We start from the raw sequence: 25,950 nt of genomic DNA, 5'->3' as shown, positions 1-25,950 counted from the left end.
ACTCAATAAGTGTTAGGTGAACAGAAAACTTAGAAGAATGTTTTGAGTTAAAATAGCATTCCCGGGGCTTCTCTGGTGGCGCAGTGGTTGAGAGTCCGCCTGCCGATGCAGGGGACACGGGTTCGTGCCCCGGTCCGGGAGGATCCCACATGCCGCGGAGCGGCTGGACCCGTGAGCCATGGCCGCTGAGCCTGCGCGTCTGGAGCCTGTGCTCTGCAACGGGAGAGGCCACAACAGTGAGAGGCCCGCGTACAGCAAAAAAAAAAAAAAAAAAAAAAAATAGCATTCCCTTTTTTAAGCATTCAGTTCTCAAATTACTTATCAGATTTATTACCATTACCTTTTTTTCCCCCACTAATTGAAGATTATAGCTACGTTGCTTGTAATTTTTCTTGAGTTTTAATAAAGCATCTTCGGGTATCATATAGCCTACTCAGATGACTGTAGCAGTGCAGTCATTACTGCTGGAATAAAAAGCACTACTTGTAGAACCTAGACAGTGATAGGAGCTGGGATTGGTCCTTTTATAATGTACACTACTGTGGTAAAAATGAGCCCTTATCCAAGTTCCTGTCCCTTTAATTGCATTTCAGGTGAATTCTTTTAGATGACTTTTAAAGCTGATTCCAGTTATTTAAGACCTATGGTTTCTAACCTTGGTTTTGTAAAACTTGAAGATGTATTTGTTGTCTAAAGAGAGTTTTTTGCTTTACTTCATAATTGCCATATAGCACCTATTTGAGGCAGGACCATATGAAGGACCAAGGATAAGACAGAACTTGAAACGTGTATAGAACTTTTTAGCTATTTGTGCTAGTAAAGTATCTGATGGTTTTGGACTTGCCTCGTAGTTTAAATGTATTAATTCAGCACATATTTATTGAGCACTTAGTCTACTCTGTGCTCAGCACTGTGTTAGATATTGGGGAAATAGTAGGACACACGACATGAAATGACCATCTTCATATTGTTTACCACTTAGCATGGAAGACAGATGGTGAACAAATAACCATAAGACTAGTGAGTGTTATAAATCCAGAATGCTGTCAAAATATATGTCTGGGAGGTCAAGAAAGGCTTTCCTGGCATGATAATATTTCATCTCAGCCGGGATGGATAAAGAGCAGTTTGCTGGGGCAAAAAGATGGTAATAGAGAGCTGTGACAGCAAGGTTTTGGAGGGCAGATGGTATGAAGGCCCTAAAATAAAGGGAAAAAGAGGTGTCTTGGAGGAATTGAAAGAAACTGAAAAAAGAGCCAGTGGATAGCTCCAGAGAGAGGAGCCAGATCGCACGGGACTGTTGAGTCATTTTAAGGATTTGGGATGTCATTGAAGGGTAGTGGGAAGCCAGTGAAGGGTTTTAGGGGAGGAAAGTTTTCAGATGGACATTAAGAAACAAACAAAAAAAAGTCAACCTGGTTGTAGTTTCAACATGAAGTAAAAGTTGGTAAATCTGTATTTTATTTGATTATAAGGTCTGTAGGTATATCAAGATTCTGAGTTTTTTTTCATAATTTATTGAAAATATAGGTGTTAAAATTGTCATCGTGAAATACTTGATGTTTTTGTTCTCCCAAACATTTGCTTAGTCATGCATGCTAATAATAAAATTAGATGTTGGTCTTCCCTTTAACATTGATTTCTTTTTCATAATGTGCAGTCCTGGAAAAAAATTAAGCTATCTTCTTTCGATGTTTTTTTGTTTTTTTAAACAGAAGAGGTTTTCTGCTGTATTTTAAAACTTTTTCTGAGTTTACACATCACTAAATGTGGTGATTTAATAAAATCATGGATTATTTTTAGTTTAAGGGAAACCTCAAGATCTAATCAAACCCGTTAATTTTTCAGAAAATAAAATTGAGAGACAGATGGACTTAATGATGTGCCCAGATTTTGTTGAGTTTAGTAGTAAAGAACAAAATGCCTAGTTTTGTGCTCCTGCTACTATGTAGTGCTGTGGAGGTAGCATTGTGTAGTGGAAAGAAAACATTTTTGTGTCCACATAAACCAGTGTTCACATCTCAGCTCTGCCACTTATTAACTGAGTAATCTAGGCAAATGAACCTCCCTTTTCCTTGTTGGTGTGATAGAGAGAATTATACTTGTTTCTTTCTGTAGTTGAAAGGAATAAATGAGACATATTTTAAAGAGCCTAGCCCTTCCCTCCTTTCTTAAATACCGGGTTGATTAAACACAAATAGGTTACATTACTATTATCGCTACCATTACACCATTAACATTTGTACACATTGTTAAAGTTTTGTATTTCAAGTTCTGTGAGGTAAGTACTGTTACCTCCATTTTGCAAGTGATGACCCCGAGGCACTAAAGCATGAAGTTGAGATACTTGCCCAGAGTCACAGCTTTTACATGTGACTAAACAGTGATTTAAACTCAAGTTTTTGACTCTGGAGCCTTGTTCTTAATTTACTACAGCACAATACAGTGTATTCTTTCCTATTACTCTGTGGGTGTGTATATACACTTTTACTATTACATTTTTGGAGTAGTAGCTGCTATTGTAAAGGAACAAAGTTCTAAAGCATCATGGTTATCAGTGCTTTAGAGTTTAAGAAAGAAACCTAGGGTTTTTGTAGTCTTTTCCTCTTCACCCACACTTGTTATTAAACCTTTCTTACCACATTAAAATTTATTTTTGTTCCAGTTTTACAGGAAGAGCTGAAAGGTGATCTTTTTATTTCTGAACTTTATACCTGTTTCCCTCCCTTGATCTTTTCTTTTCTACAGACTCCTTTGGGCACAGAGTCAGTCTCCCATTCCTTAAGGAAGAAAAGCTTAGCAACAATAGCAAAAAATATAACAAAAAATTAAATCATACTTCTAGTCCCTTTCATGCTAGCTTTCTTTTCCTGTCACTGTTAACTCTTGAAACAGTAGTAGCCTTTAATTTTTCACTCATTTGCCCCAGCCGTTTACTTCTTAATGCCTTACAATATAGTTTCTTGCCACTTGTATTCAACCAAAATTGCTTACATCAATGTTACCAATGAATTTGTTTATTAGATGTAAATACTTTGTATAAATTTTAATTCTTTGATCTCTGTGTATAACATTAGACAGTGTTGATAGCTGCCTTTTTTTATTTTAAACTTCTCATGTCTTGGATCCATAATATTTTGATTCTCTTCTCAAATCAGTCCTATCTCCTTAAGTTCTTTTTCTTGCCTTTGAATTGTGTTATTTTTAGTTCTGTTCCCAAGACTTTTTTTTCTTAATCATTCTACTCCTGCTCCCTCATTCACATTCATTCTTATGGATGGTTTCTATTGTAATACGTGCCTGTGGTTTTTAAAAACTTTGTGTGTGTGTTGTAGATGCTTTGAAAGTTTGATTAAAGACTGTTTTCCCCAGGATATTGCATATACACATTTGCATTTGAATTTTAGAGCTTTTCCAAGAGTACCTGTATGCATTTATTTTTCACACAATTATGTTTAGGCTTAACCACTTCAAAGTTTTAAGCTCTTAACTCCCATTGCTAGCTCTGTACCTGATCCTCTCATCTGAACTTCAAACTACTGTATGTTTCTGAAAATAAAATGTTCACTTATTTCCATTTCATTTCTCCAAATTATCTGGGCTTGTAGTTTCATTTTTTTGGCTTCTCCTCCCTTCATTTCTTTTCTCCCATTCAAGTTGGTCATTGGGTTCTGTCTCTTTCTTTTAATAATTCTTACTAATGACAGTGCTCAGTAGGGGACTCTTTACTCCTTATCTAAACCATTGCAGTTTGTTTCCTAACAGGCCTCCCTATCTCCAGTCTTTTTCTCTCTTCCAGTTCTTCTGGCCTGGATGCTCAACTTGTTTATATCCTATTGTTAGATCAGAATCTTCAGGACTCTTAAGTAATTAATTGCATACTTTTTAACTTGGTTTTCAGAACTCTAATGTCTGTTTCAAATTATCTTTCCAGTTTATATCTTCCTACTTTTTATGTAAGTCTTAATTTCAGCAAAATTGAACTTTACATTCTGATTCTCTATCACATTGGTCATACAGTCCTTTTCCCTCCAACTTTAAGTAGAAGGTAACATTCATTGAGTGCTATTTGCTAATCCTTGTGCATTCATTGTATGTGAGCTAGGTTCTGTTATACCAATTTTAAGGATGAAGAAGTTGACTCTTAGGAAGATTAAGTAATACACTTCATTCATAGCTTATAAATGATAGAGACAGGATTAAAAACAAGACATTTCTATTCCAGAGCTTTGTTGTTCATTCCTTTCTCCGTTTCTTTTTTATGTGTTGAAATCAAAGGTCAAGTGTGATTCCAGTTCTTCCAGAAAGCCATTTATCATCTGTCCAGTTGGAAGCAGTGACTCTCCTCCGTGACTCTCCTCTCCTAGCTCTAGTTTGTACTCATCACTTGCAAACTTGTTCAGTAGTTAATTCTTACTTGTTTTAAGGTTACTGTTAGAGTCTAAGGTCCTTGAAAGTAAACTCCAAATCTTAAGGTTAAGTGTTCTCCTGTTCTGTGTGAGCACCCAGCACAATGCCATGTGTGGGGTGTGCATCTGAGTTTCAAATGCATTAGTTGAAATTTCTATCTTGTGCACCCATGACTTAAGAGAGGAGAGGCATTTGTGTAAAACTTTTATTTCAGAGAAGCAGATAAGTGAGCAATTTGAAGATTTACTAATCTCAGGGTCTGTTTTGCTTTATTTTTACCTTTCAGCACTTTCAAATTAACTAAAACTTAAGTGATTTTTTTAAGGGGGAAAGGATACTGAAGAGTGTTAACATTTACTCATTAAAGTATTAGTGAATGCTGCTATATGCAAGGCTGTGCACCTCCATGGAGCTGCACAAAAAATTATGTATGGTAATTCTAGTCTGATGAATTTTACAGCTGGTAGAAGAGTTTTTCTATAATTAATTATTGGCTAAAACATTTTTCATGACCTTCATTACCACATTTTACTGCTGCAACCTTAGTTGGGTTTTCCATCTGAGTGATGAGTAGTTAAAATGCATTTAGCATTTTCTGTCTGTTTTAGCAATTCCTTTTCTTTGGCTTACAGTTCTTTTCAAATGAATTATTTTACATGCATAAATCAAGATATAGGGATAGTATTATGAACAAAATGGAAAATAAGATATTCCAGTGTTTGGTGTGTACATATTGAGAATGACTAACTCAAACTTGGGCTAAATGTAGGCTTCTAGGAATTTTTTTTCTTCCTCCTGTTTCCTTAGTCCCAGAGAATAGAGAATGAGTGAAACGAGTGGATGGTAAATGCTTCCTACTAGACTTACTCATTACCCTCCTACCACCTTGTTTCTGTGGAAAAATCCTTTTCAGTTTACAGATAGTAACTTCTGAAATAGGTAAAAGTTTATTTTTAACTTGGGGTTACATTTAGTATTTTGTGTGTGTATGAAACAGTGGAGTATGTTGGAGATATGTTACTCATTGGTTCTCACTGCGATATTTTGCCTATGTACAAGCAAATATGTTTATATATATTTTTTCTCTTTTTTTATATAACTGGTATCATACTTGGAGGTCATTCAATATAATACATAAGAGACTTGCCCCCTTTTTAACGGTTGCATGGCACTTTAATGTAACGGGTGTACCATAATTTATTTAACCAGCCTTTATTGATTTACTGAACAAATAGTACTATGGTGTATATATCTATCATGTGTCAGTTTATACTTAACATAAACATTAGTTGCATAAGGTTTTTTTTTGGCAGTTTCTTTTTTATTTTTTAATTAAAAAGTTCTTTAAATTAATTTATTAATTTAATTTATTTTTGGCTGTGTTGGGTCTTCGTTTCTGTGCAAGGGCTTTCTCTAGTTAAGGCAAGCGGGGGCCACTCTTCATCGCGGTGCGCGGGCCTCTCACTATCATGGCCTCTCTTGTTGGGAGCACAGGCTCCAGATGCGCAGGCTCAGTAGTTGTGGCTCATGGGCCTAGTTGCTCCGTGGCATGTGGGATCTTCCCAGACCAGGGCTCGAACCTGTGTCCCCTGCATTGGCAGGCAGATTCTCAACCACAACGCCACCAGGGAAGCCCAGTTGCATAAATTTTGACAGTTATATACGCCTATGTAATCACCGTATAAAACAGAATCTAGAACATTCTCTGGAAAATTCTCTTGTGCCTCTTTCTGGGTTTTTCTTTCCCCCTCCAACAAAGGCATCTACTTTCTAACTTTGGCATTATGAATGTGGCTGCTATGAATATTCTTATTCAAGTCTTTGTGGAAATATTTTTTGGGGGTAAATATCTAGGAGGATATTTGCTAGATCATAGGGTAGATAGATGTATGTTTTCTATTATAAGAAACTGCCTAATTGTTGCTACCTGTGATTTATGAGAGTTCCAGTTGCTCCATATCCTCAGCAATATTTAGTATTGTCAAGGTTTTTTATGTTTGTTTGTTTTTAAACCCTTAGAGTGAGTATAAAATGGCATCTTTCCTTTTTTGGACTGACAGTTTAATTCTCTTTATGGTTTTAATTTGCATTTTCCTGATGACTGATGCTATTGAGGACCTTTCCATGTGCTTATTGACTATCATATCTTTTGTAAAGTATCTAAGTCTTGCTTATTTTTAAAATTGGGCTGTCTTTTATTGTTGACTTACAGGAGCTCTTTATTCATATACAATACATGTACTGCAGATTTTTTCCCCACCCTGTGACTTTTATACAGTAGTCCCCCCTTATCTGTGCTTTTGCTTTCTGTGGTTTCAGTTACCTGTGATGAGCTGTGTTTTGAAAATATTAAATGGAAAATTCCAGAAGTAAACAATTTATAAGTTTTAAATTGCATGCTGTTCTGAGTAGCATGATGAAATCTTGCACTGTCCTGCCCGAGATGTGAATTATTCCTTTGTCCAGCATATCCCACCTGTTAGTCACTTAGTAGCTGTCCTGGTTATCAGGTTGGCTCTCATGGTATTGCAGCACTTGTGTTCAAGTAACCCTTATTTTACTTAACAATGACCGCAACACGCGAGAGTAGTGACGCTGGCAGTGTGGATATACCAAAGAGAAGCCATAAAGTGCTTCCTTTAAGCAAAAAGGTGAAAATTCTCAACTTAATAAGGAAAGAAAAAATTCAGTACTGAAGTTACTGAGATTTACAGTAAGAATGAATCTTCTGTGAAATTGTGAAGAAGGAAAAAATTCTTTCTGGTTTTGCTGTCACACTTTAAACTGCAAAAAAGTTGCAGCAACAGTGTGTGATAAATGCTTAAGATGGAAAAGGCATTCAATTTGTACTAAAGTATTTTGAAAGGAGGAGGGAGAGACTACACTCACATAACATTTATTACAGTATATTGTTATAATTGTTCTATTTTATTATTGTTGTTAATCTCTCACTGTGACTAATTTATATATTAAACTTTATCATCGGTATGTCTGTATGGGAAAAAATGTAGTGTATATAGGGTGTATTTGTGGTTTCACTGGTTTCACACCCGCCCCCCGCACCAGTGGGTGTCTTGAAACATATTTCCCCCATGGATAAGGGGGGACTATTGTATAATGATGTCATTTCGTGAGCAGAAATTTTTAATTTTTATTAAGTCCAATTTATTTTTCTTTTATGGTTAGTGCTCTTTGTGTCTAAGAAGCCTTTATCTCCTCCAACATCATAAAGATATTCTGTGTTCTAGAAATTTTCTGCCTCTTGGTTTTATGTTTAGATCTGTTCATCTCAAATGAATTTAAAAAAAATGCATATGGAGGAGTTTGGGTTTTTCGAGCACAAGCCACCTGTTCTTACTTGGCCCTGCAGTAATCGTTTCTCAGTGCCAGACTCCGACATTTTGGTTTGTTTGGCCTAACTGTGCATCTCTCAGTCAAACAAACTTGCGTTTGGTATCAGTTTTGGTGAGCCAGCCCAGTAGTCTATTCCTGTGGCAGGTTGACCCTGGCCAGAAGCAGCCTCTTCTCTGAGTCCCCAGCAGCTGCCAAAGCTTATTTCGTTCTGAGGCACTCAGAAGGACTCTCCCGTACAAGCACTGGCTGCCCTGGCTCAAGGCTGTTTGGAGTCGAGAAACGAAAAACAAACAAACAAAAATGCACGTGGAATGAGATAGGGCTAAATGGCTCCTTTTTTTTCTTTAATAAGTATATTAAGTTTTCCAGAAATGGTTCCTAAAAAGACTTTCCTTTTCCCATTGGATGACTTGGCACGTTGGTTGATAATTAAGTGTATGTATAAGTCTATTTCTGGATTCTGTCTTGGTCCAATGATATTTGGCATGTTGGTTGATGATTAACTATATATGAGTCTATTTCTGGACTCTGTCTTCGTCCAGTGATATTTATTTATTGTGATGCTTATACCACACTGTCTAAAGCCAACTACCTTTATAATAAGTTTTAAAATCAGGTTATGTAAGTCCTCCTAGTTTGTCCTTTTAAAAGATTGAGTTATGCTGGATTCTTGGCATTTCCCTATAAAGATGAGAATCAGCCTTTCAGTTTCTGCAAGAAAGCCTGAGTGATTGTTGACAGGGGTTGTGTTGAATGTAGAGATCAATTTTAGAAGAAAGAACATCTTCATAATATTTAGTCTTCCAGTTCATGAATGTGGCAATCTCTCCATTTATTCAAGCTTAATTTCTCATGGCAATGTTTTGTAGCTCTCCGTGTGGAGTCCTTGTAAATCTTTTGTTAGATTTTTTTTACTGGGTATGTGATGTTTTATAAAATCACTTTAAAATTTAATTTTTCAATTTTCTTTGTTATTTATAGAAATATGATTGATGTTTGCATATTGACCTTATTCTGCAACTTTCTAAGTACACTTATTAGTTATAGTGGCTATTTTATAGATTCTTTGGAGTTTCTTTTACCAGTCATGTCATCTGTGATTAATGACACTTTTACTTTCTGATTTTTTATGCCTTCATTTCTTACTGAACTGGTTAGGAACGACAGACAGTACAAGTTAAATTGAAGTGGTAAGAGTGGACCTTATTGTTTTGTCTCAGTCTTAGGGGAAAGAGACTTAATGTTTCAGTATTAACTGATGTTAGTGCTAGATTTTTTTTTTGGCCGTGTCGGGTCTTAGTTGCAGCACACGGGATCTTTGTTGAGGCATGCGGGATCTTTTGTTTTGGTGCGCGGGCTTCTCTCTAGTTGTGGCATGTGGGTTTTCTCTCTCTAGTTGAGTTGTGCGGGCTCCAGGGTGCATAGGCTCTCTAGTTGTGGCATGCGAGCTCAGTAGTTGTGGTGTGCGGGCTTAGTTGCCCTGCAGCATGTGGGGTCTTAGTTCCCCGACCAGGGATCGAACCTGTGTCCCCTGCATTGGAAGGCAGATGCTTTACCACTGGACTACCAGGGAAGTCCCCAGTGCTAGATTTTTTTTATAACTGCCTTTTAAATACCAGATTGACGAAATTCTCTTTTATTCTTACTTTGCAGAGTGTTTTTGTCACGAAAAGGTATTGAATTTGTCAAATTCTTTTGTCTACATTTATTGAGATTACCATAGGGGTTTTCTCTCTTTTTCTGTTAATATTGTGTATTACATGGATTGGTTTTCAAATGTTAAGCCAGCTTTGCATTCGTAAGATAAACCCTGCTTGGTCATGATGTATTATCGTTTTTATACATATTACTGGATTTGATTTGCTAATATTTTGTTAAGAAGTTTTGTTTTTGTTTATGAGGGCTATCTGCATTTTATTATTTCTTTAAAATGTTTGGTAGACTTCACTGATGAAGCCAACTGAAACTGAAGATTTTGTTGTGAAATGGATTTTTTATTGCAAAATCAGTTTCTTTAATAGGTATAGGTCTATTTAGGTATTCTGTTTCTTCTTGTGTCACTTTTGGTAATTTATGTTTTTCAAGGATTTTTCTCTTAAGTTGCCAGATTTATTGACATAGAGTTGCTTCTGTTGTTGCCTTACTATTCATATAATGACTAGAATCTATTGTGATGCTCCCCCTCCCCTTTTAAAAATTATACCTGACATTGGTAATACTACTCTTTTATTTTCTTGACCAGTTTTGCTAAGTTTATCAATTTTATTCATCATTTCCAAGAATAGTATTAGCTTTGTTGATTGTTTTCTGTTTCAATATTATATTTTTATTATTTCCTTTTTTCCTACTTTGAATTTAGTTTGCTGGCCTTTCCCTCTTTCTTATGTCATTGGTTTTATATTTTTCTTTTAGTTTCAAAAACTTGGAGCCTGGAGGTAAAGCACAGGCAGGTATCCAGAATCTTGTTAATGCTGAGATTCCAGCTCAAAACATTTGAAGCCAGTGGTGAACTGAATCAAATTAAAGCTTCTTTGAAAGCCCAAACCATGTCAATTACAGAACAAGTGACTCCACTCTAGTGGCCTGATGAAAGGGCATGGCATTTACTGAAGGTAAATCTTATTTACTTCAGTCTCCATTCACCTCAGTGTTCTTTTACACAAAACGTTCAACATAAGATCAAATAACAAGGAACACAAAATAGTAAGAAAATAAGATCCAAGTGAGAAGAAATAGTCAATGGAAACATACCCAGAGATGACTCAAATAATAGAATTATTAGACAAGGACTTTAAAATAACTATGATAAAAATGCTAAAGAATTTATTTGCACATGTGGACAGCATGCATAAAGATATGGGGAACTTCTGCTAATACACAGAAGCTATTAAAAAGAGCTTAATGGAAAAACCTAGAAATGAAAACTATAACAGAAATAAAGAATTCTGCTTTGCAACAGACTGGACACCATAGAGGAAAAAACAGCAGTGAACTTGAATGTAGGAAAATAGAAAATATCCAAACCAAAAACAAAGCGACAAAAGTAATTTTAAAAGGTACATCTGAGATCTGTAGGATAGTATCAAGTAATCTAAAATACAGGTTACTGAAGTCTTAGAAAAAGGAAAGAAAACTAAGGCAGAAAAAATGTTGGAAGACGTAATGACCAAGGACTTTCCGAAACTGATGAAAGACATCAAAACATAGATCCAAATTGGCAAAACCAAACAGGATAAAATATACACATACACACACACACACACACATACACACACACAGCCTTAAGCATATTGTAGTCAAACTGCTGACCAAATAAAAAGAATCTTAAAAATAGTCAAAGGGAGAAAAAAAGACAGATACATACAGGAAAACAAAGACTTAAATGGTGGCTAATTTCTCATTATCAGTGGAGGACAGTGGCAATAGAACAATATCATAAAACAACTAAGTGTACAACCACTCAACACTTACCAACTAAAAACACAGGAGTGGTTCTGCAAGCAAGGTTCTGCAAGCAAGAGGTAGAAGAGATCTACCAAGGCACTCCCAGCTTTCAGCTAGCAAAGTCTGAGAGTAGAACAGGAGGGCTGAGCAAAACTCCTCTTAGGCATTCCAGGCCTTCACAGAGAATTGGGTGGTTACCCCACAAAAGAAAAGGGAAGGAGCAACAAAACAACTGCTCTGCCTATATTCTCCATTTATTAATTTTCCACTGCTTACTGGCAGTTTAAAAGTTGATACGGAAAAAAAACCCCAACATCTTGAAGTCAGTTATTATAAATAAAAAACATTTGAATGATGTCAAGTCCTACATATAAGCACTGATAGCAGTTCAGCAGATCATTTGTTGCTCTTTTTAATATAGTTTAAGTGCAAGAAGTATTTTGAAACCTATAACTTAACCTTTTTAGGGCATTTAAAGAAATTGTCAGTGTGACTCTTGTTATTTTTATATATTTTCTTTAATGATAGCTAAAGTACTTATTTTACATTTTCAAAAAGTTTAATTTTTTATAATAACAGACTGTGAAAGAGATAGATCTTATTTTGAAAACCGTTTTATAAACTTGTACTTACCAGGCTGTGAAAGTTTTTCAATAACTTTCTCTAATTGGATTGTGTTAAAGTTTTTTTTAAAAATTAATTAATTAATTTATTTATGGCTATGTTGGGTCTTTGTTGCTGCGGGTGGGCTTCCTCTAATTGCGTTGAGTGGGGGCTACTCTTCACTGCGGTGTGCGGGCTTCTTATTGCAGTGGCTTCTCTTGTTGCAGAGCATGGGCTCTAGGCGTGTGGGCTTCAGTAGTTGTGGCACACGGGCTCAGTAGTTGTGGCTCGTGGGCTCTAGAGCACAGGCTCAGTAGTTGTAGCGCACGGGCTTAGTTGCTCCGCGGCGTGTAGGATCTTCCCGGACCAGGGCTTGAACCTATGTCCCCTGCATTGGCAGGTGAATTCTTAACCACTGTGCCACCAGGGAAGTCCCTGTGTTAAAGTTTTGAAGCTTCTGATGACATTGAGTGCCCCAAATTGGATGAACAGTTATGTTCTATGAGGAATGATGACCGTTCATTATGGGTAGGAAAAGGTTTTTGACTCCAGCTAGCCTTTGTTGGTTTCAAATTAAAAAGGTTTTATTACCATGTTGAAGTGTTTGGACATTTTGGGGACTAGGTTATGGGATACTGGGAAGGTTAATAAAAGTAGCAGAGTAACTTGGTCACATCTCTTTTTAAGAATGAAACTATGGTGTTTAGAGATTTGATTAAGTTGTAACATTTTGGAGACAAGGAAGACTAAATAGTTTTTTAATTCTAGTTTTAAGAGTGAGTTGTAAAATGCCTAAATTTGGGCTTTGGCAGGAGGTAGGAAGAGAGAGGTAATATACGTAGAACATATGTACTGGATATATATGAGGGCCATTGCAGCAGTCAGAATATGGAAGAAAAAGCAACTAGGAAGGACTTGTCAGAATGCTTGTGGGCTTTTTTATTGACCTTTTTTGGTATCTGTGACAGCTTTTTAAACTTGTTGGCACACCTTTGTATTTGTAATAATTGGGTTTGACCTAAACTGAGAATTGTTTTTTTGTGAGTTTTGGTTGATACGCCCCTGACTTAGTATGCTATTACATACTGTGATAATTAGTAGATACTTCTCAACCAGTGTGATTGGTTCTAGGGAAAAGGTAGACATAGTTACCTAGTCTGAAACAGACAAGCACACCAGTAGTAACATTTGAACAGTGGTAGAAATATGTGCAAATCTTAAGGTCTGGCAATTCAGAAAAATTATGTAAAGTGTTTCTACCTAGTAGAATTTAGTTATTCTTTATCCTTCCCAGAGGCTCAGACTTTGCTCATGAGCGTTCAGAAAAGGGAATTCTATGGCTTTTGAAAAAGACCTAGAGGAAAATTTTTTTTTCAAAAAAATTTTTTTCAGATTACATACTGAATTATTTTTAAGTTCAGTTAAAGTTCCTGGGAATGAGAGTAGGGGAGTGCAATGACAGTGAAAGCTTTGCATCTTATTCCTAAAAAATGACCCACTTTGTCAGATTTATGGTTCAGCACCTTTGTTTTAAAAATGAGAAAACTGAAGCCTAGAGAAATAAAATGCTAACCCAGGATTATGTAACTAATGAATAAAGTAAGATGACATCAGACTAGAAATCTGAAAACCCCTGGGTTTTTGGAGTTCATTTCTGTGCCTTTTTTTTTTTTTTTTTAATAATACCAGACTGCTTCAAGGAAAAGCTGTTAGTTTGGCTTAGAAGACAACATAGATTTGAAAGGGAATAGTGCTTAAAATATAGTAACGAGATTTTAACACCTATTCTAAGGGTGTGGCAATAATAGGCATCTTATTACTTCAAATTTTTATTATTTCATTCTTTAGTGGTCCATTGGTTCTGGTGTTTGGCAGGTTAATACAATGCTTTCTTATTTGCAGTCATATTTGTTTGTAATTATTTCTAATTTGGCAGAGCAGCTGTTCTTTCAGATAAGGAAACTGAAGCTTAGTTTCTTTAGTCCTGAGATTTGTGAGGTGAAAAGTATGCCCTTTTTAATGAAAAAATTTCAGTGTGATTTGATAGCAGTATTAGGAAACTGTTGTGGCAATACTAGAAAAAACCCAGAAGTATACCATACAGCCACACAGCATTAGTCCGAATTTTTTTTTTTAATATATGAGGAAACAGTTTGTTAGAATTTAGTTGACAACAGAATGACAGGACTAGGTTTTTCACATTTCTAGTCTTAGTGCTGTTTCTTTTGGATAATTCTGCCCCTTCTTGGTCAAGAGAGAAAATGTTCCCTAGCCTCTCCTGTCTCTTAGTAACTGAAGGGATGAAGCATTTCAAATCTGTTTTGTAATTAGGTAAATGTGAATCCACATATAAGCAACTGAAGGGGTGGCCTTTGGAAGCCCCAGAGCCCTTTCCCAGATAATTTGATTCTTCCTCAGCTGTGAATTAGAATGTAAAACATCCAAGAAATAATGGAGTTTTGTTGTGGGCTGCCATATCAGCATTTCATCTGCAGTTCCACTTTTCTTTTAAGAGAGAATTCTATGACATGATTCTATAACCACACCTATCTGTGCTCAGTTTGCTATTTGGGCTACTGCTTTTTGCACTGAGCAGTATACAGTCTGATTATTGGGTCTTTGGGAGTGTGAAGACTGACTTTGTCTTTGAATTAGACACTTAACACATACTTTCTGAATCACTTCTAAAGCGCGATTCTCAGATGTGGTGTGAGGACTCCTAGGGCTTCCTGAGACCCTTTCATGGAGTCTGTGAGGTCCCCACTTTCCCAACTGTATACCTGTGTGATGCCAGATTTTATATTTCAACCAAAACAGGGTATCATAACAGATTGAATATAAAAGTAGATGTAAGTATCAGTCTATTTAAGGCAGACATTAATGGTATTTGCAAAAAAAAAAAAAAAGAAAGAAAAAGAAACATTGTCAATCTTCTTACTAAATTTTTATTTTAGTGTGGGAATATAACTTTATTCACAAAAAAATATAGGGTACAGGTTTCCCCTGATATCTGAAAGTAGTGTTCCTGTGAAACTTTTCGTAAGCTGAAATGTCGTAAAGTGAAGAAGCAGTTACTTTAGGACACGTCTTGTCAATGGATGCACAAAATAAATTGAGATAAAACATAGATGCTCACAGACACAGTTCAAAGCTATGGCGGCTTGATGCTGAGATGCCCAGTGTAGTTCTTGGGGAAGGACCTGGGCAGTGCCACTCGCTGCTCATGATACGGGCTACCTCTGTACAACTTGTTACAAAACAAATGCTGGACACTTTTTGTTTTTTGCCTTTTCTCATAAAAGTGAAAATCCTTTCTGAATTTCTTGTGGTTAGTAGTTACCAATGTAGGTCTTCTGTTAAAGCTTCACAAAGGGGCATAAAGCAAACTTTTTCAAGGACCAATATGATGCTCTGGGAGAGAGGGGAGGCTATTTTCTCTGGCTTCACTAGCTGTCAGAATAATGTAAGCCCAGAACTGCTCAGGGCTATTTTTGTTGCCACATGTGCCTGCCTCAAAATAAAGCAAGTTCAAAGGAAAGCAGAATAGAAAGGGAGTGTCCTGGTAACATCATTGGAACTCCTGGATCCAGCTATGCCTAAAGACAGTCCTACTATTGGACTTCCCATTTATTTATATCAATAAGTTCCTCCTTTTGATTACTCCTCCTGCTCCCCGCCCCCAGGTATTTATGTTAAATCATAATGGATTTATTTAGTTATTTTAAACAAAATAATTTAGAATTTTCTCATTTTTAAATTTTAATATGGTAAGTACTGGCTTTTAAATAAAAGCTTTTCCGGGTCCTCTGTCATTTTTAAAGTGTAAAAAGATTCTGAGACCAAAAAGTTTGAGAACCACTGCTCTCAAGGTAAGGAGGAATTCCTGCCATTTCTTGGGGGTAATATAAGGGAATGAAGGAACTAACTGAATAGTTTTCAGCATTATAATTACATGTTTTCTGCTAAGTTTGTGCAGTGATAAGAAGTGGTTCATGTGATGCTCATGGATGTATCACGTTTACATATGCTTATTTTGTGGTGGTAATTTTATTTTGTAGAATAAAGTGGGTATGTAATAAATAATTCTTTATGAGTAACCTTTGCTGTAACTAATTACTACATACAAATTATCTATGTTTTACTCTTTTTTTGAATTGGATGCAACTGTATAGTAAACTGGTAATTGAATTTTTCAATGTATATAGTATGTTTGTTGCAATGAAATTTGGGTTTTTAAAAGAGTAATTCTATGTACAGAATATAATTGCATGACTTTGATGTAAATTAGATATTTTTCTTGAATATAAAGTGAAAATTTGTTAGGAACAGACGTGGGTGTATATCCGTGTTCTAAAGTGACTGAGTTAACATATTTAAATTTAATTTTTAATTCCCACTGCCACCTCCAGCTCCTCCTTCTCAAGATTACTGAAAATGGAAGCTTGGGTAAAATTTCATCAGTTATCTTCCACTGAATTTCTAAAGCCTCCAAAAAACTTGGGCAAAACAAAACAGACTTCTTGTTGAAATATTGTACTGGTGTGTTAGCTTTTTGTTTTTTGCTTCACTGTCTGGTTACTATTTTGAAAGTACTAAATTAAAAAGTAAAAACTAATATGATGAGTGTGTTAGGAAGATTAATTACAACCTTTATATCTAGGGGTGATTCTTTTTTTAATTGAGGTATAGTTGATTTACAGTGTTGTGCTGATCTCTGCTGTACAGCAAAGTGACTCAGTTATTTGATTCATGTGTTTTGAAGTCTTTCTTAAGAAAATTAAGTTCTTTTGGGAGATTTTATTAAAACATTTAATTTTCTGCATTGCTTTGGCTTTTCTAACTTACTTAGTGCATGTGCTCTCCTCCCCAGATACAGCTGGAGGAGAATGACCCTCTTAGATATTCACCCATGCTTTTCAGGGGTATTATTATTAGTTGTATCCTTAACTGAGTATATTCAGAGATTGATAAAATTTTATTTTTATGCCTTTAAAATCATTGGTTTGAATGACTTCATAGTGATCTGATGTAAATTTTACATCCTTACAAAGGTGAGAGATTAGAAATCCAAATGTGCATGACACATTTGGATGGAATGGAGCACTTTGCTCCATTTCACTGGACTCCTATCCCTCATGAATCAAGTATCAGTAGATACCCACCTCAGCCCTTTTCTGTTGGTTCCCTCTGCCTGGGCTGACCTTTTTCCAGAAAGCCAAAAAGCTTGCTTGCAGTACATTCTGTTCCCTATTTAAATTCTGACCCTGTTTAAATATCCTTACCTGATAATCTCATCTAGGATCTACTCATTCATTCCTTCTCCTCCCTCCCTTTGCTTTCTTCCTCTTTTTCCCCCTTCATTCCTCTTCTTCTATTCTTTATCCCATTACCTGGCATTTTTCTTCTTCAGAGCACTTGTTTATATGAGAATGCCTTCTGTGTGTGTATTGTCTGGCTTCTCCCTACACAAGAATCCCCAGTAAGTTATCTGATAATGATATCCATTTACCATTCTGGTCATTTTCTAAGAACGTTTGACTTTGTTTATATATTTATAAAAGGTGGCACCTAGAAGTGAAAGCAGTGGCACTCCCTACTGCGTGAGAGAGCTGCACTGTTTCCTCTCTGGTTATGATTTGTTTTCCTCCATTTCAACGCTTTATCTCATTTGACTTTTGTAAGTTGAAATACTTAGTTGCTTCCCCTTCACCCCGCCTTCCACAGTGCTATTGGTAAGCCATGTCTTCTTTATTTTGTAGTTTCTGGTTTTCTTTGTGTTTTCCCTGCTCCCCTCCTTCTATCCCCTCACTGCTCCCACCCTCCTACCCCCAACACACACACAGAAGGGTAATTGAAGTTGGAGCACTCTGTGGTCAGAATTGTACTTTATTGGCAGATTACGTTTTTGCTGGGCTTAGAAGTACTTATGGAACAGAGACTTAGTGGGAATTCAGCCTGTTTTCTAAGGTAGGAGTGAAGTTTGTCACTCTTTCAATATTATTTCTTTGTCCTTAATGTTTTCAAAATCTGATTCTTTTTTTCTCTTTCCCTCATCTGAAAGAAGATTTCAGCCCCACTTTTCTTTCACATCTTTCTAGAATGCTGACAGTGTAGCAGAGGGTAAAGACTAGCTTTGACAAGATAATGTGTCATTCAAATCACAAACCTATCATCAGCAGTACCAACTGGTATAGTAAAGTACCTCGTGAACAGTCTTGCTTACCATGGAGACAGTTTTTAAAAATAACCCCTTACTATCAGAATATAGTTTTCTTTTGATTCAGTAATTTAAACATTTTTACTTCATTAATTTTGCATAGCAGGTTATTATTGCTAGATGTTCAGATGAAGTAGCATTGGTACTTTTAATTAAGATAAATAGAAAAGAGAACACACAGTTTGCCTTTTGTCCCTGATCCATAACATTTTGGTATATTATTAAACTTCTGGGGTTCAGATTATTTTTTACTTAGCTATAATTTATAACTACATACCTTTTTCTTGTTTTCAAAAGTTATTAAAATAAAAATGAAATGGGGCTTCCCTGGTGGCGCAGTGGTTGAGAGTCCGCCTGCCGATGCAGGGGACGCGGGTTCATGCCCTGGTCCGGGAGGATCCCACATGCCACGGAGCGGCTGGGCCCGTGAGCCATGGCCGCTGAGCCTGCGTGTCCGGAGCCTGTGCTCCGCAACGGGAGAGGCCACAACAGTGAGAGGCCCGCGTACCGCAAAAAAAAAAAAAAAGAAAAAAGAAAGAAGTGGCTTCCTGTAGGACTTAAGAAAAATTACCTCCCAAATGCATATTTACCTGTTCTGTTGTTAAATGTGAAATTGTAAACCTTGCTTCTACTATGTAATTTGCAGTCTAACAAATTTTAAAAAGTAATCTGCCTTTCAGACTATTTTAAGTATTTAACATTTTTTTGTATGGTGGTTAATTCATTATGATTGTTGTGGCTTTTATTGGTTCTTGATTTGGTTTGAATTGCTTCTAATAGAAGATGTTGAGCTAAGATTGTTCAGGAGTTTATCTTGCTGTTTTATAAAACTGTATTCTAGGCCACAATAATTTTTAAAAAATCTCCACATTTTTAGCTGCTAACATTTAAATTCACTTTTAAAGTGTCCTGTTTAAAAAATAATGGAGGGAATGGAATAGATTTGCTGTTTAGCTAAGAGAAATGTAAAGTGACAGTTATTAGAAAGGCTGTTATTAAGTTGAAAATTTACCACAACAGTCAAACCAATACTCAATCAAACTATAGCATTTGGACTCAATGTAGAGATTCTGAATTTGTTCATTAACAGTAGTTGCAATAAAACTGTATAACACAGTGATAGTATTATGTATCACAGTGATTTCCAGTAAACTGAAGTATGTTCAGCTTGGTGTCTAGTTAGGTTAATGTTTAGTTGATTGTGCTTATTCAGGTTACCTAACATGAAAAAGTACTGTTTCATGGTCTCTCATGCAGTGTTACCAGATTGCCAGATATAAGTGTATCTGTAGATACATCATGAGGTTATTGTCCCATTTCTTCATGCTTATTTCATCGCAGAGGCTGACCCCAGCCTCTCCAGTTTCTTTGAATTCGTTGTCCAGCTCTTTCCTATATCCTTATCTGTGGACTTTTTGCTAAAGGAAATTCCTTGTTTAATCGGTGTTTCAGAAAAATGGGAAAATTCATGGCCCATTGTCTCTGGAGTCATATCATCATCTTCACTAGCAATTAAGTGAAAAGCAGGCTCTAAAATTTTTCTCACAGAATTACCAACATGAATATTATCTTTAATATTGTGCATTTAATATTAATGTGCAATATTAACGTTAGCATTATTAATATTAACATTATTTAATAATGCTCATTGTGATAAACATGAAAAAATTAAGTTACCACAAATCACTTTGTCTGCATTTAAAAAATGGTTGGTATAAATAAATATATTGAAATAAATTTCAAAGAGAAAGTGTTTAAAAATCTCATGTACCATTGAAGTGAATATTTTTTTCCTGTTTAGGTTATAACCCACTTCAAGTCTTCGTAAATAAGTGGAGCAGGTTAGCTAGGTATTTCTGGCTCTGAGTCTTTCATGAGATTGTGGTCAAGCTTTTGGTCAGTGCTGCAGTCTTTTCATGGTTCCACTGGCTCTGTAGAATCGGCTTCCATGTTCATTCACGTATGGTTGTTGGCAAGAGACCTTTGTCCTCCCTGGAGCCCTCATTTCATAGCCACATGGTGCTCTCTGTAAGGCTACTTGAGTGTCCTTGAAGCATAGCAGCTGATTTCTCTAGAATATATATATATAATTGCAAATGACCTAGATGGTGTCTGACCTTAAACGTCAGACACCATCACTTCTGCCGTATTCTGTTTGTTTAGAAGCAAGCCACTAAATTGAGCCTACTCTCAAAGAATTGGGGAATTGGGCTCTGCCTTTTGAAGGGAAGATTGATGAGTTTGAAGACACAGTCACCACAAAGATGTACACTAAGGAGTCTTAACATTATATAATAAATGCTGTACTAGTTCCTTAATAGAGTAATTCTCAACTCTGATACTGTATCAGACTTATCTGTACAGCTCTTATAAAATAAACAAAGCAAAATGCAGATGGTTGTATTAGACCTGTTGATTCACTTGCAGTTAGATTTTCCATAGGTGTTTCTACTGTGCAGCCAAAGCTGTCCAGTGTCTTTAAGATGTACTTTTTGATTCAGTGACATGTTACTGCTATAATTCTGTAAAACTGTTACATTCCAGATATGTATAGGAATTAAGACTTTTTGGTATATGTATTAAAGTATTTTCTAGCTTTAATGTGTATAAGTTTCATATTCTAGCATTTGAACTTTTGGTAGAACATGTGGAATTTCTATTTTGTGTTTAGTATTGTTAGAGTTAAAATTGCTAATAGTTGTTGCAATAAAGAGCGATAAAAATGAATTGAAGGATGTCATGTATCATGTATGTATCTAATTTTCCTCAAATGAACTATTAGGTTATCCTATCTTTCCCCCTCATTTGTAGTCATCTCTCCCTACTGTAATTCCCTAATGTATTTGTCTTTTTTTAAAAACTGTGATTGGTGAGTCTTTTTGTGTCATCAGTATCCTTTGAAAATTTAATTTACTGAGCATTATTTATGTTACTGGCATGAAACTAAGAGAAGCTAGGAAGTTAAATCTAAGCTGGAGGTGGATTCTAAGTTGGGATTTTGCCAAGTTGGTGGCATAGAAGAGTACAAAGAAAGTGAGGCAAATGTGGCTGAGGAATTTAGAGGTTGTTTGAAATAGTGGACTCTGAGGGGAGAGTACAGGAGGAAGTAGATTAGAGGAACTGTGCCTTGGACAGCAACTAAGGGCGGTATTGTAGGGGGCTTTTACTAGGATGGATAGGGAGTTGGTGGCTGTAACTAGATGTTTGTAGTGGTAAGTAAATTGGAGGTCTGGTTTTTGGGTAGCTCGTTGTAAGAAGCAATTTGGTGTAGTAGTTAAGAGAGCAGACTTTAGAGTAAGAAATTTAGGTTTAAATCTTTGTTCTGTTACTAATTTACATGTAGTCTTGGGCAGTTTGCTTAGCTTTTTCCTGAGCCTCAGTTTCATCAGTAAAATGAGAACTAACTATAGAATGTAAAGTGTGGAGCACCGTTCATGGTGCAAATGAGGGTTCAGTAAATGTTAGTGCTTAGCTATTGCTATTATTTTATTATTATTTACCCTAACTTGTAAAATGACCTTTAATTGAATAGGTAACAACTTTAGCTTAGTTGAAAAACAATTATCTGCTTTTTAGCAATTGGATGGGCATGGTTTGGGCATCAGAAACTTTCCCTCTTCCCTCCTGACCCTGTTTCTTTTTCACTTCCTACTCCCTACCCCCATCAATAAATAACCATAGTTACTTGTTTATACTTATACCTATTCATTATTCAGACATAAGCCAACCCAAATATATAATCTCCTTTTCTCCCCACACAAATGGTAATACACTATACAAATTTTTTCTCTATCTCGCTTTTTAAACTTAACAAATTGATAGGAAAATTTCTCCATGATATGAAAACTTCCTCATTCTTTTTTGTCCTTTTGCTGTATGCCATTCCCTTTTGTAGATTTAGTATACTTTCTTTTTCCAGTCCTCTGTAAATGGACAGTTGCAGATTTTTGATTTTACAATCAGTGTGACACTGAATGACTTGTACACATATCATTTTGAACATGTAAGTATATCTGTAAAGTTAATTCATTGAAGTAGAATTGCTGGGTCAGTTGCATTTGTGATCTTTTTACTGCCATACCCTAGGAGCTACTAGTTTACTCTCAGCAGCAATAATGTATGAAAACTGATTGTTTCCGTGTAATCTTGGCTCCAGAATATGTTTCCATATATTTAGATTTTATCAACTTTATAACGGAAAAATGATATTTCAGTATAGCTTAAGTTTGAATTTCTCTTATGGATGATGTTATATTTTTACTCATATTTAAGAATCATTTTTATTTCTTTTTCTGTTTAGTATTTCATTTGACTTTTAAGTCTTTTTTACATTCTTAAGTTTTTGCTTCTTTTGTATAGTCAAATTACTCTTGTGCAATATATGGATTTTCTGTCATAATTCAAAAGGTCTTCATTACTCCAGAGTTGTAAAATAACTTTTTCTTGTTTTCTTCTAATACTTTAATGGTTTCATGTTTTTACTGTGGTATATGGAATAAGTTATGGGTCCAACTTAATTTTTTAGAAAGACAGCTGCCAAATTTTCTCAATACCATTTATTTTGTAGTTCATCCCTTCTTCCTTGACTTGGATGTCACCTTTATAAAATTTATGTTTCTATATATATTTGGGTCTATTTCTAAACTTGCTTTTCTTTCATTAAAATTCTGTATTGTGTGGTATGTTTTCAAGTTTCCCTTTATTGTCCTCTTTTTCAGGGATTTTCTGACCATTATTTACCTTGTTCTGGGGGATAATAGCCTCTTGTTTTTTAGTTGTTTTTTTTTTTTTTTTTTTTGCGGTACGCGGGCCTCTCACTGTTGTGGCCTCTCCCGTTGCGGAGCACAGGCTCCGGAGGCGCAGGCTCAGCGGCCATGGCTCACGGGCCCAGCTGCTCCGTGGCATGTGGGATCTTCCCAGACCGGGGCATGAACCCGTGTCCCCTGCATTGGCAGGCGGACTCTCAACCACTGCACCACCAGGGAAGCCCGCCTCTTGGTATTTTTATTGGTACCACGCTAATTATTAGTTTTTGATGTTTTGGTATTGTTTATAATTTGTTATAACTTCTTTTTTTAATAATAGAGCCTACTGAATCTTTAGTACATGTATTAGTGTGTATTTGGCAGAATACTGAATGATGACTACGTATACCATATAAAGCATATTAAGATAAGGGAGAGAAACTTATATTTCTTCATTGCTTTCTATGAACCAGATGCTTTTTTACATATATTAACTCATTTAACTATCATGCTATTAGTTTGTAACTGGAATTCGTAGAATGTGCAATTGTTTATGGTTAAATTTCCTTCAACATTGCTTTTTTCTTCAGCTGTGATGCAGATCCATCAGCCCTGGCAAAATATGTTCTCGCTTTGGTAAAGAAAGACAAAAGTGAAAAAGAATTAAAGGCGTTATGTATTGATCAACTGGATGTATTTCTTCAAAAAGGTAAGATCTTTGGTTTAAAAATACTACTTTAAAAAGTTATTTAAAGTAAGATTCAGAGAGTGTTAAAGGAGTTCAGTAAGAGACAGACTCTAACTGTAACAAAGTTGAACAAATAGTATTATTACTGATTATATCCATAGCTTATTTATAATGGAAATCTTTTCTTTCATTAACATCCATATGCTCATTCTTAAAGAATGCTCTTATTTTTTTCTTAAGAGATTAAGAAAATGACTGAAAGATAGTACTGCTTAGGAACCTACTTTGGATGTTGTCTAGCACAGTGCTTCTCAAATTTTTTTACCTTGCCAGCATCTAGGTATTGATAATATTTCTGTTTGTCATACTAGGCAGGATACATGGAGACTAGTGATGGCTGGGAGCGACTGATCCAGAGGCTCTAGCCATTCTAGCCCTCAGCATCCTGAGAATTGAATGGATCAGTATTACCATGGGACATGTGCCATAGCACACTGGTTGGGAAGCTGTTGGTCTTAGTATAATTTTTAGATGTATAAAAATCAAGGCATATTTCATCATACTGATGTGGAGAATTAGAGAATAAATATCTTAGCAAATGTTTTTTAATCTATGCTGGTTTTGGTTTTATTTTTAGAGACACAGATATTTGTGGAAAAACTTTTTGATGCTGTGAATACAAAGAGTTATCTACCTCCTCCAGAGCAGCCATCATCAGGAAGCTTAAAGGTAGAATTTTTTCAGCACCAAGAAAAAGATATAAAAAAAGAAGAGGTAAGAATTTGTGTTAAACTTTACATGTTCTTTAAAAACATATTTGGAATAATTAAACGGAGTTTTTTTTTTATTTTTAGTTTTATTTATTTTTATCTGTGTTGGGAGTCCTCAAGACCACCTCCAGGTTTGATTATTTCACTAGGAGTACTCACAGAACTCAGAGCATATAGTCATACTCATGGCTATGATTTCTTACAGTGAAGGGATACAAAGCAAAATCAGCAAAGGGAAAAAAGTATATGGTGCAAAATCTGGGGAAAAACAGGAACACATTTCCAGAGGTCTCTTCCAGTGGAGTCAAAGAAGATGCACTTAACAAGTAGTGACAACATGTGTGAACCAGGGATGCTCATTAGAGACACAGTGCCCAGGGTTTTTATTTAGGGCTGGTTACATAGGCATCTTCAGCCTAGTATGTACCAAAATTCCAGACTCTGAGGAGGAAAGCAGATGTTCAACATAGACCATATTGTTTATCCAGACAGTTTAGGCATAATGAGCTCTTGTTATCAGGGAATGGTGGGAACCTTCCAGAAATTGTTGTTTGCAGATGCCAGCTAAGGGCTTACCTTATCAGCAGGTCTTTCTAAAGATAACAGTCTCAGGAGTGCTTTTAACTCTTTTCTGCACAGTATCTTATAGGTATGGACTCTTATTATCTGTGTTCTGTGAAAATAGTTAGATTGTCAGTAGATCTGTTTGCTTCTGCCTACATGCATTTTGTAGGGGACTATTTTTTTTTAATAGATTTATTTATTTATTATTTATTTTTGGCTGTGTTGGGTCTTCCTTGTTGCACACGGGCATTCTCTAGTTGTGGTCAGCGGGGGCTGCTCTTCGTTGCAGTGCACGGGCTTCTCATTGCAGTGGCTTCTCTTGTTGCGGCGCGCAGGCTTCAGTAGTTGTGGTGCACAGGCTTAGTTGCTCCGCGGCATGTGGGGTCTTCCCAGACCAGGGCTCCAACCCGTGTCCCCTGCATTGGCAGGCGGATTCTTAACCACGGCGCCACCAGGGAAGCCCTGTAGGGGACTGTTTTTAAGGTAGTCAAATAAAAGGACCTTCACAGGGCAATGGAAATGACTTCATACTTGAAGAGGTGTTTACCTTTCATACAAGATTACCACTCTTGTTTAATAATCATATAATAATTCAAATTTCCTCAGTTTGATGTTTATTTAGATTGTAATTTTACCGAAAATAATCGTTGACAATTAAGCTATTAATATAATATATCCATGGATAGCCTAGTTTTAGGTTAAACAAATCTTGGTTAAAATTTTGCCACCGTTTGGGGCTTCCCTGGTGGCGCAGTGGTTGAGAGTCCGCCTGCCAATTCAGGGGACATGGGTTCGAGCCCTGGTCCGGGAGGATCCCACATGCCGCAGAGCAATGAAGCCCGTGCGCCACAACTACTGAGCCTGCGCTCTGGAGCCCACGAGCCACAACTGCTGAGCCTGAGTGCCACAACTGCTGAAGCCCGCGCGCCTAGAGTCCGTGCTTTGCAAGAAGAGAAGCCACCCAATGAGAAGCCTGCGCACTGCAACGAAGGGTAGCCCCTGCTTGCCGCAACTAGAGAAAAGCCTGTGCACAGCAACAAAGACTCAATGCAGCCAAAAATAAAAATAAATAAAATAAATAAATTAAAAAAAAATTTACCACCGTTTTGTGACCTTGAAATTACTACTTTTCCAACCCTTAGTTTACTCAGCTGT

General features: G+C 36.3%; 1 protein-coding gene across 17 annotated transcripts in view; it reads left to right on the top strand.

The window, feature by feature from the left end:
- RBM26 (RNA binding motif protein 26) overlaps nucleotides 1-25,950 on the top strand; it is an 85,213-nt gene that overhangs the window by 2,753 nt on the left and 56,510 nt on the right. For all 17 annotated transcript variants that reach the window (XM_060079674.1, XM_060079672.1, XM_060079666.1 and 14 more), the window contains exons 2-3: nucleotides 23,364-23,482; nucleotides 24,099-24,235. In XM_060079674.1, coding sequence (XP_059935657.1) covers nucleotides 23,364-23,482; nucleotides 24,099-24,235 — 256 coding nt within the window. The remainder of the gene's footprint in view (nucleotides 1-23,363; nucleotides 23,483-24,098; nucleotides 24,236-25,950) is intronic.

Source organism: Mesoplodon densirostris, chromosome 17, assembly GCF_025265405.1.
Source record: "Mesoplodon densirostris isolate mMesDen1 chromosome 17, mMesDen1 primary haplotype, whole genome shotgun sequence".
Classification (NCBI taxonomy): Eukaryota; Metazoa; Chordata; class Mammalia; order Artiodactyla; family Ziphiidae; genus Mesoplodon; species Mesoplodon densirostris.
Note: the sequence above shows the minus strand (reverse complement) of the source record. Positions and strands in the feature narration are given on the sequence as shown.